The sequence below is a fragment of the Opisthorchis viverrini genome, assembly GCF_000715545.1.
Source record: "Opisthorchis viverrini unplaced genomic scaffold opera_v5_51, whole genome shotgun sequence".
Classification (NCBI taxonomy): domain Eukaryota; kingdom Metazoa; phylum Platyhelminthes; class Trematoda; order Opisthorchiida; family Opisthorchiidae; genus Opisthorchis; species Opisthorchis viverrini.
The window spans coordinates 1511783-1526528 of record NW_008751707.1 but is presented as its reverse complement, the minus strand read 5'-3'; the positions used below and the strand labels follow the sequence as shown (position 1 = coordinate 1526528).

Sequence of the window (14746 nt, the reverse complement as noted above, 5' to 3'; positions counted from 1 at the left end):
CCCAAGCCTAGACAGGGGAAGTCGAGTGGCGGAGGTCGGATTCGAACCACGGACCTTCCGGTCAGTAAATTCGCGCTCTAACCACTTGGGCCATCTCAACGAACGACTCAGATGCCGATCCAGAACGGTTGGCAGCCAAGGATGAAACCGGGATTAGTTTAGCTAGAAGGTTGTTCAGCAGCAGGCTAACGCCAGGTAGCGAGACGGCAACCACTGTGTCGGAACCCAGTGCTCCTGACAAGATAACGTTGCAAAAGACGGGCACTCAATAACTTTTGTGTCCACACTGAACTGAAGTACCTTACTTGTGCATTCGCATTTCCTGCTGTTAGGGCTACATCTAGGATCTTTCTGGCAGATAAGAGGGCGCTGGTTATCGGTAGATATCCTTCGATCAATCATATACACGGTTAGATAACACAAAAATGGACAAGATAAACAAACAGTGTTCAGTGTTTCGACCCAGGGGAATATTCATGGAAATGGAAAGCCGGACTGCACAGACCCAGCTTCTACAGATATTCAGCTGAGTAATGGAGCAACCCGCTACAGCTGCAGTGTCATTCAAAGCTTGTAATCAATAGCACCTAGAGGAAGTATGTTGTAAGCACTGCACTTAGATCATTTGTTCAAGGTTTAGAGATGCAGCAGATAACTATCGATGAAGTACTTAGAGCATACAAAACAGCAGTTCGTTGTTCGCATTCTAAAGGTTACCTCTCGGAAGATATGAGCAGCAATGTGCGATTGGTCAATTATCTAGGTACCTCACTGACGTGCCCACTGCTGGGATCCATGGAGGAGTGATTATCAAGCGGGACGGCAGTAGAGTTAAGAGATAAGGGTAAAGAATAATGAGAGCTGCCAGAATTCGCATGTTTCCGGTTATCCGCACTGCTGTATGCAGCGATTTAGGCGACTCAGCTGATGATACCAAGCGAGGGAAGTTGACAGGCAGAGGTTGGGCTCAAACCACGGACCTTCCGGTCAGTAAGTTCGCACTCTAACCACCTGAGCCATCTCGCCCTCAAAGCAATCAAACCGGATGAGAACCATGAGGACGATTTCGAATATCCAAAACTAATGCCAGAACGAGAGATTGATCCGAATGCATTATGCGCAGGCATCACCGGTAATTGACACGTCCCGTATAAGTTATGTTCAATCTTCCTCCTAACAATATTTCCAAACCAGATTTGCGGCCCCTTAGTGTGCACCCAACAGTGACATCGACTCTCGAATCGGATGAAAAACGAAAAATGGCAACCACTACCAATTCCAATTCCATCGCGTAGTTGAAGTCACACGATATACTATCAACTAACCCCCAGAGTGACCAATGCTCATGGAAAGGTTCAAACAGATGTGGGAAGATCAGTTACTTTTTATGTGGTAATAATGAATGATGATAGTAATAAAATAACCGTTCACGGGGAACACCCTTTCACTCCCTAGCTGCCGCGTCATCCGAAGAAAGCACAAGGGTTGAGATACTGCTAGGTTGCCCAGGCCTAGACAAGAGCAGCTGAAATGCACAGGTTGAGTTCGAACCACGAATCTTCCGACCAGTAAGTTGGCGCGGTAACCACTGAGTCATCTCGACCTCTCATTTGGTAAGGGAAGCTAGAGATGGCCAAGAAATCAAGACACAAAGCCAATTACCGGGCGGTCTGTGGTTCGAAACCAACCCTAACATTCCGACTGCTTCTATGTGGAATTAGACAAGCTGGCGGTATCTTAGCTCTCATGCACAGCAGCTATGCACTGAAACCAAAAAACAGAGATTCCTGAAGCCCATTGTTTGAATAAATGCACACAGTACCCTAAATGAAACTGGCAAAAGTGTTCAAGGCGGTGGTAAAACTTACGTGAATCTGCATTCTTTTCTTAACCATGTCCATGGGATAGATGATACACTTGGCGCCCATCCCAGCCAAACCACCTGAGATGATACTTTGAATTGAGGCTGCAGATGAAGGCAGAAAAGAAGAGACGCGATAAAGCTATCAGCTCCAGCCGATGAAAACAAGATAAAACTTCGTGTAAGCACCTTGAAATTCTGCGCACATGCAGTGACCAAAACCTGCTAGACCAATCAGGATAACGTGAAGACTGAAATGTTACCGACAAAATCTTCGGCGAGATGAAAGCTGCATCCGGCTGCATGGAAACAAAATTGTGAATTTGTAGGCCTTTTAAATAATGCGCAATAGACACCGCAGGTGGGGCGTGCCAGAGAGAGCAACAAAAACGTCTTCTATAGAATATTTTTACAATTTTTAATTGACCTTTCAGAAGAGATCATCTCGGAAAATGTACTTGATCGGTGTCTAGGTGATAGTTCCACAGGTGGATAATCGCGCATTAAGCAGTGGGCCCCTGAAACATGGACAAATTGGGCCAGAAAGTTCTTCGCTGGAGGAATTAGACATAACCCTAGACTTATGTGACGAGTGAGTGGAGGTTGAACCAAATAGTCACATTGTGAATAAGCTTATTATCTCTTCTCACTTCACACTATCATTTCTCTAATAGAGTGCGTTTGAAAAACCAGTCTCCCCGAGGGCAAATAAACGTAGGATGCTACTCGGTGCCAATATCTCTCTATTTCTCACGAAAGCACAATCCAAGGAGGAACAGTAAAAATGTCCGTGTTCTCGGAACGAGTCCACTGTTTTCTATCTGCATTTCAATTGGTCATCCTCCTCTACATTACCAATGACGGTGCAGAAGAAAAACACTCCTCAACGTCTCCAGCCAAGCACGGGGAGGGTTATCTGGTTCCGTGGTTCAAACCTTAACTCTACTTCCCGACTGCTCCTGGCTAAGCATGGGCAACTTGAGCATATTTCAGCCCTTGTGTTTCCTTCGATGGTATGACAGCTAAGCACCAAAAGGATGCTAAAGCTGAACATGATATCCTTCGTTCCCTACTTCCAAGCCATATTTTGCCCACCTCAGGGTTCTCGCAACCATGAATTAGGCATGGCGAGCAACGCTCTTCTGGGTAAATGGTCACCGAATATGCTTGGCACACGGCCCAGATACCTTAGCTTGTAGTGCTGGATGTATTCCTTGAGTGAACTACCTGCTGCTACCCACTTCCTTGACCGCCTCACTGCGAATTCGCTGATTCCGGCAGAGTTGTGAGACACCAGTGGTCATAGACCTAAAGATGCCTCATATTCTCTAGTCGTAAACCATCAAGTGATGCGGAGGTTATAAGTAACCTAAGCTCGAGGAAACACGGAGAGGAATGGCTTAGTCCAGCAACGAGTGTTACAAACTTGGTAAGGGCTGTCAGATTTGCAGTTGCGCTAAGCGATCAAAAAATATGGAGAGATAGGAGCCAGTCCGGAAAAATAACTCCTGTAGTTTTAACGGTAAATCACACAATAAACCATGGTCTGACAGTAGTGACATGCAAATTACCGGCCAGATAAGGCACGACACCGAGGTGTATAATTTTACGTTGGATCGCATGAATAATGTCTAAGTGGGAAGGAGTCCTATCCCAAAGACAACAACAGTTACTCTACGACAGAATGCATTTGGGGGTTAAAACTAGCGTGACTAAAATAGATAGTCAATCGACACAGATGCTTGTGTGGTGATAACTAGAACGAATTGTTGGAAAATTTAAGACCGAAGATTGTCAACTAAGGGAAATGTAGAGTGGCAGTGGGATGATGAGGTTATGGACGCATGGGGGAATTTGGGAGGATCTAAGTTTGTTGATTTCGACAAACTCCCATCTCAAGTGGTATCAGTGCTGGATTTGATGGTGTGATCACGTGCGCACTGTTGTTACACAATCGGGAACGCGGAGCACCATAAGAGGTAAGATGGAGAACAGTTTAAGATGACAGAGTCTACGGGATCAGTGAATAAAGAGAAGAAAGACCACTGAAATGAAGGAGCAGGGTTGGAGACTCGGGCGCTGATATTCCTAGTCTTGTAGACAATTCCGTCAAATCGCAAATGCGCAAAGCAACGACAGCAGGAGCACCTGGTCCCATTTACTGGGCCCGGATTTAGTTCATACATGGAACGTTTAGCACGAAGGTCTGTGTGCCACATCAATGTATAAGGGCTACCACACCCGTTCCGCCAAAGCGACCCAACAACAATGATCAGAGGTGCATATACATATACATATCGGATGAAACTGCGAACCAGCATACCATCATTTGAGCATAAGAAAACAGGCTGGGGAGGTTTAGTTTAGTGGGATAGACCCAGATATATACTGTAAACTGTGGTGCCTCGTGCTCTAACAAGCCTTTTAGTGCGACATCGCAGCAGGAATCTAACACTGCAAAGGGGTTTTTATTACACGTGATTACTATCACCACTCTTCTGCGACTGAAGTTGTTTTTCTCACGAAATCAGATCGGTGATGACCCACTAATGCTCGTCACTGATTTTGCCTATGACCTCAGTGTACGGTCAATCATACTAAATTTCGAACGTCGTTATTTATTTCTCCCAAGTTAATTTAGCCAATAAAAAAGCAAAAGCGCGCCGGATTTANAATCTAACACTGCAAAGGGGTTTTTATTACACGTGATTACTATCACCACTCTTCTGCGACTGAAGTTGTTTTTCTCACGAAATCAGATCGGTGATGACCCACTAATGCTCGTCACTGATTTTGCCTATGACCTCAGTGTACGGTCAATCATACTAAATTTCGAACGTCGTTATTTATTTCTCCCAAGTTAATTTAGCCAATAAAAAAGCAAAAGCGCGCCGGATTTAATACGAGTTCATTTGCCGGAGGGAGGAATATAGAAAAGACGGCTTTTACATGTGCTTGAAAAAGATAAGAATGAAGGATGCATAAAAGCTTTCTTAGTGATGAATTCCCTTCATTGATATTCATGAAAAAAGTATCGGTGGCTGATGGTACTTGTGACCCTCGAAAATAAAGTTTGATACACAATTGGCGAGATAGTCCTTTCCAAATCGGTAGTGCGTTAGTAGTATACGTCATGAAAAGTACAGCACCTCTTCCATAAAACTATTAGAAAAGGCATCATCAAGCTATCTTAGTAGATGGGTACTCAGAGGTAGTGATAGGTTCTCTGGCGTATATCGTGTAAAGCTATGTGGTCGTATGACAGGCTCCTTATAGAGTAATATACCAAACAATACAACGGTCGTAAACCGAAAATAACCATTACAGTCACCATGGGATGCGTAACTTTGTGTTAAACAGAGCAAGCGTTTTCTTTGGACGTGTACGTTAGACGATAGAACTGTATCAGTTTAAATCAGAAATATACAAAATCGAGGTACAAAAGACGACAACTCACAAACTGGGAAAGAATCAGCTCCATATCGCTGAGATTTCGATGTGGAATGGCCTTGCTTCGAAGAATCTCTGAATTCCAGCCATTGTAATCGTATAACCCCAACTAGTTGGTTGCAGGCGTGGTAAATGGCAAATTGCAGACCGGTTTGTGGGGTGACCAGAAGCAGGGACGGAAGCAAACCGCGAAAATAACCTGGCAGGCCTTCATGTGTCGCGATATGCTTAGCTGCGTGATAAATGTTTCTACGGAAAAAAAGACAAAGGGAGTATGGAGAAGTAATGATTATACGCATGTTAAGTGGGGGCAGTCTACCGAAAAGAGGTGAATGAATCAAGTGGAGCCGTGTTCTTGATGAGAAGACGCAACAATAAAGGGCTCAGTAGAGTTGGTCGATTGACACCACGGGTCTTGGACATAATTAAATCCTGGACATTTAAATAAAACAGCAAGATGACAAAGGCTGTAGGATGTCGAGGTTTCGCTTTCCGCTCTTTAGCATCAATATTTAAAACCAACTTTTCACCGTAAATCAGGATAAATAACTATAAAACGGTGGAACGTAGTCAATCGTATGGTGGGCCAATAAGGTCGGTTTTAAAGTTCAAGAGAAGCTGATAGATTGTGTCGGTCCCTTATACGCATAAGCTGGATTGCTATTGATTGATCAACACAGCCTCCCCGAAAGCTAACAATTTCGGGTTGACATTGAGCAGCAAAATTCTAACCGCTGTACAGGGGTTAACACTGTGTCCAGTGAATAGAATGTGCTTGGCACTCGATCACGCAGGCTTTCGGCTCTCGTCTTACGGGTAATCGGTCGATCAATCGGTCATCTGATTAGAATAATGAGGCAAATGTTCTGGGATGTGCTCACACAACTTCCTTCTCATGCTGCCAATGTGTTTCGCCTCAACTACATGTGAACTGGGTCACAACGTGTGAGGACAGTGCGCCCCGCACATCGAAGATTCACTTGTCTCATTGATGAGAGCAGCATTCGTTGAGTGGCCGGACATGGACGACCTATTACAGCAAGTAACTTATGCCGTAAGGCTTTGATCAGGTGATCTCTCCTAAAATTCAGTCCGACAAAAAAACCCTTCTTTGTCACTGAGTGATCAGGATACCGAGTAGGCCGTGGCGTACTGTGGGAGGTATGCATCGCCCGAGTGATACCAGGAGCCGACTTTGGAATAAACCAGCTTGTCCGAACGAGGCTTAACATCCAGTCTCATAGGCCGCACTAAGCCAACTGTACTACTGGACGTGAAACGTCTCGAAGATCCGAAAATCAAGTTAGTAGATCAGCATCAACCGGCCTCCGCACTGAGAAATTTTAATCCATCCAGCCCACTTGGGGGTACCAGATGATGATGGTTGTCAGCCATATCGTGCAACTGGGCCGAGACGCCCTGACTCGCTTGACAACAACTAGCACATAAAACAACAAAGTGTCTGTCACACCTCTTGCCTAAGAGTAAGCGGGGTCAAGAAACAGCAGTTAAAGGAAGGACCTGACTCGGCACCTCCAGTAGCGGACAAAGCGAGGTGGGTAGACCAAATAATCTGCTGCTCGGCGGCAGTACAAAGGATTTTACGATTGTCCGAAAACTACCGATCGAACATCAAACATCCAGAAATATGGCGCAGGCATTTTAAAAAACTGCTGGGCCAACCGACAAGTGTCGACCAAGCTGCAACGGGCAGGGATGAAATTGTCCCTGGACCACCGATTACCAAAGACGGGACGCGAACAGACAAACGCAAAATGGCAGGGTAGCTGGAGAACACATACTTGCACGATAGCTCCCGAAAAATTCCCAAAACGCCGTCAGCCAGTCCATGTTCTCTTCACTGGCTACAAGAAGGCCTGGAACTCCATCAAACAATGCACCACTGACAATTCTTTCAGAACATGGTCGAACGCCAAATTCCATGAAGGGGTAAGAGTGAAAGTGTAGACAAATGGATAGGCTTCAAGCGATTTTGAAATCCTCACCAGCGCAAAACATGGAAGCGTCTGAGCCTCAACTTTGTCCTACTTCTATCGAGCGAACATGGTGGATGAGGCTTTTTTGAGCGACGGTGTTGGCGCGCAGTTCGTGCATCGGTCTGATGATGTCCAGTATTAGACGTCTGGTACGGAAGTCTCGTCCACCACACTCATGTCCGCATTCTCGCATTTGCGGACAACCGTACATACGTATGATGAACTGCAGTGTTGGTTTCAACATCAACTCGAAGAAACCTTCGCTCTGTAGCGATCTGCATCAGGTGGGTTGCACATTTTCTGCCGACCTGATGGCTGACCGTGAGCTGAGATCATATTATCAAGTCCAGTACAGTTTATCACGTACCAAGAATGCGTTGGTTCCAGCTGCTACAGTTTCAATCACCGGAAATGGGAGATTGTGGAACACAGCCAACCATTGGAAGCGAAGGCACGTTCATTTAGTCCAGGAAACGGGCATCGGCACAGTGAAGGAGAGAGCGATGCGCCAGTGACTGCGCGATCGGACTATGTCTGCTAGTATCATTAACCATTGGTGAGTTGAACCCCGGGGTTTCCATCAAGGGAGGCAACTACTGCCGCCCGGACTACGTCTACTGGTTAGCGTTTTCACATTTCTTACCAGGCCATATACCGTCCACTTCTCCGTCGCTTCCACTCTAAGCATGAGCATCTTTGGAATGGACATGACAAACGATGATTCGGCATGATCAATACATGGCCTAACCACCGCGGCTTCTGGTGCGAGATACGTTCTTTGATTTAAGTCCACATGACGTAACCAAACATTAGATCTCTAGTTCGCTCATTGTGAATTCGCCGGCATTAGCCTGCAATAACCATGTAAACCATACATTTTGCATATCATTGACTGGTCATTTTCATTCTATATTTTCAACTATCATCATTAGATTAAAAAGCGTACGTTACACCCTTCTATTGTCTTCCTTCTAATCTCGACTGTCGCAATAATTTGGTCGAATAAAGAAATGGATCACATTCTTCAGCCTAAGATTTTCGATGCTGATTCTCCTTCACCAGATGCCATAAGACGGACGCATTAGTTCCGTAACTTCAAAGTTTACATTGATTCAATCAAGCCTGAAGATCCAAATAAATTGGAAACTCTCATACAACATTGACCATGCGGTTTATGATTTCATTGCAGAATGTACCGGCTACGATTCTGCGATAATCTTACCGGGAATACTCTATGTTCGTCTGACTAATATCGTGTATGAACGCCACCTTTTAACTTTAGAGATGGGTGCGATGTGGCCTGCGTAATCCAGATGGACAAAGCTATCACCAGCAACGATCCGAACACGGGGGGTTGGAAGACCCTACAGAATTCGCTTTCATCAGTGGCGAATTTGAACAAGAATGGAGAGAGAGGATATCTTCGTGGGACACCACGTTTTACAGGAAAACTTTTGGAGACCTCACCATACACTCGCACACGCCCAGAAGTATGCGCATACGGGGACCAGATTAAGTTAAACGTCTGGGTTATTCCCTGTGGAGAAAGTGTGAGTAACAGCAATGACCGATTAACAGAACCGAACGTACGCTCCAAGTCGAAAAACACGAAAATTGCGGGTCATCTGTGCATATGAAGTTGAGCAACAACTGGCGGAGGTGAAGATATGGTCGACACAGCCTTTACCCGATTTTAATCCCGCTTGGTGCTTACGGGTCAAGGAGTCATGTGACGCCGGAGAATCAGTGACGACATTCCCTCACGAAGAAACCGGAGGTAACTGTGGTGTGACGGTTTGTGCACCTCCGCGATCAATTGAGCTGTACTGTGTCGTGCCCGCGCGGCACTCAGAGTCTCTCGTACCAAGCCGGTTAGTAGTTACAGGTCTAACGAACAGTCTCCTGGCCCTCCATGTTGGGGGTTGGAACGTCAGTGGCGACTTGTACTATGAAAACTCAATTGCATTTCCAGCCAAACACCCCTATCTTGTGGTTAGGCTTTTGAGCCAAAGGCTTTGGTTGAGGACCCCAATCATCATCCTGTCTAGGTGTGGGCGCCCTGGAAGTATCCCATCCCACGTACAACCACGCCACATATATCTAAAACTAATCTCATGCCACATCGGTCGTTGAGCTAACCGACCTACCACTCTCCACTCGCTTCCAGCTGCATACCTCTAGCGATCCGGAGGCTGCTGCAACAGGATATACAGGGCTTGGCGTCGTCTCAAGTCACCAGACGAAAGGATCCTTGCTTGACCGGTTACCCGTCTGTGAAGGAGTCTCATAAGCGGGAAGTTGATCTATGTATGCTTGTCGTGTCAGCTTACGTCCCAACCGACTAAAACCCTGACATCATCCAAGACGCCTTGACTGCCATGTTGCGATGAGCCAAAAGTTCAAATACCGTTGTGGTTGACGGAGATCTGAATGCACAAGTGGGCAGGCTTGGAACGTCTGAGACTCAATTAAGTGGTCGACATAGATTGGACTCGGTACGGACGGACGAAGGCAAACGACTGCTTAAGCTAAGTGCTGATCGTAGACTGCCTTTGTGCATCAATAAATAATGGAATAGCCGAAGTGGTCTGGCCATATGGTGTCCTCCAACGGCGTGCCGGCTACGAACTCAAATCGGTCATATTGTCATCAGTTACCGACGGCACCGGTCAATAACCGACTGCCGCTCGTTTTGGAATACATTTGTGGATTCCGAACATGCGCTCGTCTAGAGTCGCTTTACCATGTTTTCCAGGACCGCGTAAGGTGCGGAGAAATCGCTTAGCAACTGAGGGACTGGCAGATCCGGATGTTAGATGAATTTACTATAATCGTTCAGTGAAGTCTCTTCCAAATGCACTAACATCAGATACAGAATCATAAGGCCCAAGTGGTTAGAGCGCGAATTTACTGACCGGAAGGTCCGTGATTCGAACCCGACATCTGGCACTTAACTCCCCCTGTCTAGGCTTGGGCAACCTGGCAGTATCCGAGCCCTCGTGCTTCCTCCGGGTGGCATGGCAGCTAGGCACCGGAAGTGTTACAGCTGAACGATTTTACGGGGGCACACAAACCGTCACACCATGATAAACTCATTTCTTTGTGACGGCCCCAACGGCGCTTGGTCAGCCTGCCCGAGCTTTCATCTCACTAGCAAGCACCACTAAATGTGAGCTTTCAGCTCGTTGTGATGGATCGACAAACGCGTCTTAGGAACTTTCCATGGCAAATTCAGAGCTACAGTCAGTCGGGGTGGAAGCAGGGAATAATCGGGAAGCGATAAACCTCCGAATTCACCCGCATTTTTGCCGAACGGACCGCGCAGAAGCAACTATCCATGGGCATCCGATCAAGCAGGGGGCTTCCACTTTTCAGCTCGATCGCTCACCCCAATACTCATGCAGCAAATTCAGCACCACCATAGGTGCGCAGTCGGAAGACGGAAGACAGCGAGGGGAGTCAGTTTAATTGTAGTACTTAGGTCCCGAAACCTTGTTTCTGATCAACAGCATAAACCAATAGAGAGGGAACCCAACCCAGCTAGAACCGCTCGGCATCCTGCCGAGGACATGAAGGCAAGAAACTTAGGAAATGAGCGCAAAGTATCCCGTCTGCTACGCGTCCTAAAGAGGCCTCTGATGAATGAAACGTTCGCTGATAAAAAAGGGACGATCTTATCTCCAATTAGGGAAGTGTAAGGATTGTTGGGTTGAACAAGCTCACATATTTAACTAGCTACCTGCAGTTGCTCAGTAGATTTCTGGCCAGCAACGCAGCCCCGGACAATGAACACGTAACACCTAATGGATTCGAAAATAAACGAATGCCATTTTTCCATCAAACCTCTGTTATGTACGATCAACGGCCATACGCGACCTGAGGACGAGCGCACAATCCCCAGCTATGACGCTCGCTCCACCACTTCAACAACCTCACCGAGCTGTTGGTGCTGATAAGGTACCATCCGCTCTGTTCAAAGACGGAGTTGGAATGCTCAGTCGGTGCTTGTCCGATTCATTTGTCTCTATCAAAAAAACAGTCCAGATTAACTGGGGTGAGACGATAGCGGTACCAAATTCCAAAACGGGTGCTCGCAGTGTGTGGCAATCACGAAGGAATCGGACTAACCCCCGTCGTAACCGGAGGTTTTGTACCATTCTACGTCGAATTACGAAGGCGCATGAAGACGGGACCCGAGAACAGCAAGCAGGATTTTGGACAAAAAGGGAGGGAGGTGAACCACATCTTTACACCTCTACAATTTTCAAAGCAGTGACATGCGCATGAGCACCCTACGAACTTGGTGTTCATTGACTTCAAGGGTGCGTTCGACCCTGTCAACAGACTAGTTCTTTTCAAAAGGATTGAGCGACCACATATGCCCCAGAAGTTCGTGAATATTAAGGTTTTTTGTATCCACATAATTGTTGGCGCATGAGCGTATATCGAGTTCTCCAAAAGCTTCCCTACAAACAGTGGTACCCGACAAAGAAACACACTCCATATTCAAAATCTGACTGAGCGCTGGAAGTGCAGGCACGATGAATGTTTCCGGTAGTCTAGCCAGTCCACTACTCCGTCCGTTTGTTTCTATTTCCCATTATACAGCAGTATGGGGATGTAGATGACAGACTAGGTCAATGACGGCCGAAATAAACAGCCGATCAAGAGTCAAGGATGCGCAGATATGATCTTTTTCTTTAACGCAAGTCCCGGGTTTTGAATGTCAGTATGATGACGAAGAACAGGTGAGTACTGGCAGAAGAGGCCGCGTGCATTCACCTCGAGTACCCATTTTAGAGACCGGCGCTGTGATGAATGCACTCACCGTTTTGGAACGTCTTCTGCGCAGAATCGGACCGAAGAGTCCGACAGTCGTGTCAGCGGGATTGATAGGTCGGTGGGGTTTAAGTGAGGATACGCATTCAGGCAGAAAGCGCCGTCGAGTTAACCGCCTGAGTTGCGATTTTGCTCCGGCAATTGGACTGGAAATCAGGGGGGAACTAAATGATTGAACGCAATTAACGCGCTTTGCAGAAAATTAATTAATTATTACCAGTTGGCTGAAACAACTCACCTATATAGTTTTGGTTCTCCCTGAGCGATGAAACGGGTTCTCAATACGTCAAGAGGTTGGGTCGCAATAGCTGCGAAAGACCCAGCGAGACTACCACAGATGAAAGTCCCAATTGTATTCGGAGACCTCAAGGCTATGCGCTTGTCATGCGTTGAATTTGATACGGTTTTCCGTCCGAAATGGGCAACAAGAACCTCAAAAGTGGAGAATTGCAGGGCTGTGAAAGTAACTGCCTGCAACTGCGCAGGGATATGGCCTTTCCAAAATGCAACCACCCCCTCTTCCTTGTTGATGCAACGGATCGCCTGAACGAATCCATGATATTTGCTTGTATTCGACACACGTATGGGCTCTGATTGTAACTGGACTAATAAGATGAAAAGCGGCATGTACTTGGAACCGAATTTTCAGAACATCCAGGGGCTGAACAATGGCTCTGGAAACGAACCCACTGACTGATCCGGCTATAACATAATCATTCCTGGCCAAACCCGGGCGATCTTCAATATTCGGACCCACCGTCATCTCAGAGTCCCGAGATTGCCATCACCGAAGCCCACGTGGCGAGAAGCCACAAGTAGTGAGGCCTGTCCCGTATGCAGTGGTGGGCCAAACGGGAACCTCGTATGTGATTGGCCAGTTAGTTGCTAATACGTTAGAGGGGTTTATCAGATGTGTTCACGAGTCGGAAATCAGGGGCAGTATGTTAGGTTCGGTCACTCAGTCAGTCAGTCACGTGCCCCATGAGCCGCACAATGCCTCTGGCTTCAAAATCTTTCGGAAGGAATAAAACGTTTTGCGCCGAAATGCTACACAAACGGAGTTCAGTATTCGCACAATGGAGTTGAATATTCGAAAGCTAAGACGAGTCCCTGATAGACTAAAACAGGTAGGCAACTGAGTTCAGAGTACCAGTTTGATTTTTTGAGCTTTACCTAGGTATCCTAAGGTTTCCGGGATACTAGGAAAGTAGTCCACCGAACTTTTTCCGCAAGAGGCATTATTGCTTCATTGGACAATGAAATTTAATGAGCTGGAATTTACGAACATAGATTGGTATGGTTTTTTATTTGAGAAAGGCAAAAAACCACTGGCAGTTACCTCTTATTTTCTTGAACACAACCAAATTGTCAAAGTTTTTGTACAATCGACTTCCGGTTGGTCGGTGGCTAACCGAAGACGAGTTGGGCACCTGCAGGGCCCTTCTGAAATATGAAACGGCATCACGTAAGGTGTGGCAGTTTGTGGCGGATGAACTCTGTAATATTCTCGCCACTCAGGATATATACAACTACCGCCGGAAGGGCCGACCGGCTATGTTGAGTAGGTGCTGCATATTTGGGTTTTAGTGCGGCAGATGATATACCTTTGGTCCTGGCAAAACTTAAGGAGACCGGACGCGTGCTTGTGTGTCAGTCAGAGGAAGGTCACTGTACCAGTATACGCTTCTCCCCATGGCAGCAGATAGCGTTGTTCCAATGCTTTCCAGATGTAGTGAATTTAGACAGGACGCACACAACAAACCCTCTTGGGTAATTTTTTTAAAGCACTTGGTATTCGGCATGTAGATATAAGTTGTACACCGTGATATCGAACGGCAAGGGAACCTGGCGTCCGGTTATGTATGCGCTCGTAGAGGGCGAACATTTTGCTCTGTATTTCAGAATCAGTCCATTCTTAGCAGTAAAAGCTATTCTTCATTGACTTTTACATAGCTTGCTTCCCAATCCACCAACGATGGCTGTCGGACTGCAACCTACCGGAAAAAGGCGTACCCCTTACACTTGTTCCCAGACCACCACCGACAGGTTTTGACGCTGAAGATGGCGTTGCGTGAACAGGCATCTACGACAACATAGTTGTTGAAGTGCATTTTGTGTAGGTAATCCTACCAGCTTGTCGGCCGCTAGCCTTGTGGTGGTATTTCGCCAACCTAAATTATATCTTCCTCTCACTTCAGGATTTCAACGGCCAAAGGTACAATCCGTGTGCCTCCTGAAGGAGCTATGTACACTTCAGAACGACCAATATATCTCAACATTTCATGACATCCATTTTCAACCTTTTCTCCGGTACAGGTGGATGAGTGCGCTCCGGCATCGTGTTCGGTTAGGTGGCTGCTATGATCGAAGTAGGTTCCACGCTGCTAGTCGATAAACGTCGGGGTCTTCCTAGCATAATTCGCAATCTTTGATGGTAAAACCCCCTTTTGTCAGCAAACGTGCACAACTTCTTGCAAATAATGAACGTGGACAACGGAATTTCAACCGGCAACAGGAATTATTCACCAAAAGTTTTTTGCACGATTGCACCTACGCATATTTTGCATCTTTAATGGTCGTGAAGATTCTGGGATGTCCA

General features: G+C 46.5%; 1 protein-coding gene across 1 annotated transcript in view; it reads right to left on the bottom strand.

Annotated features, from left to right (window-relative positions):
• T265_03537 (hypothetical protein) overlaps window positions 1-13105 on the bottom strand; it is a gene marked incomplete at both ends in the record, with an annotated part of 34234 nt that extends 21129 nt beyond the window's left edge. The window contains 3 exons of the mRNA XM_009168049.1: window positions 1869-1966; window positions 5319-5560; window positions 12386-13105. Coding sequence (XP_009166313.1) covers window positions 1869-1966; window positions 5319-5560; window positions 12386-12774 — 729 coding nt within the window. The remainder of the gene's footprint in view (window positions 1-1868; window positions 1967-5318; window positions 5561-12385) is intronic.
• Between the last annotated feature and the right edge of the window lie 1641 nt (window positions 13106-14746).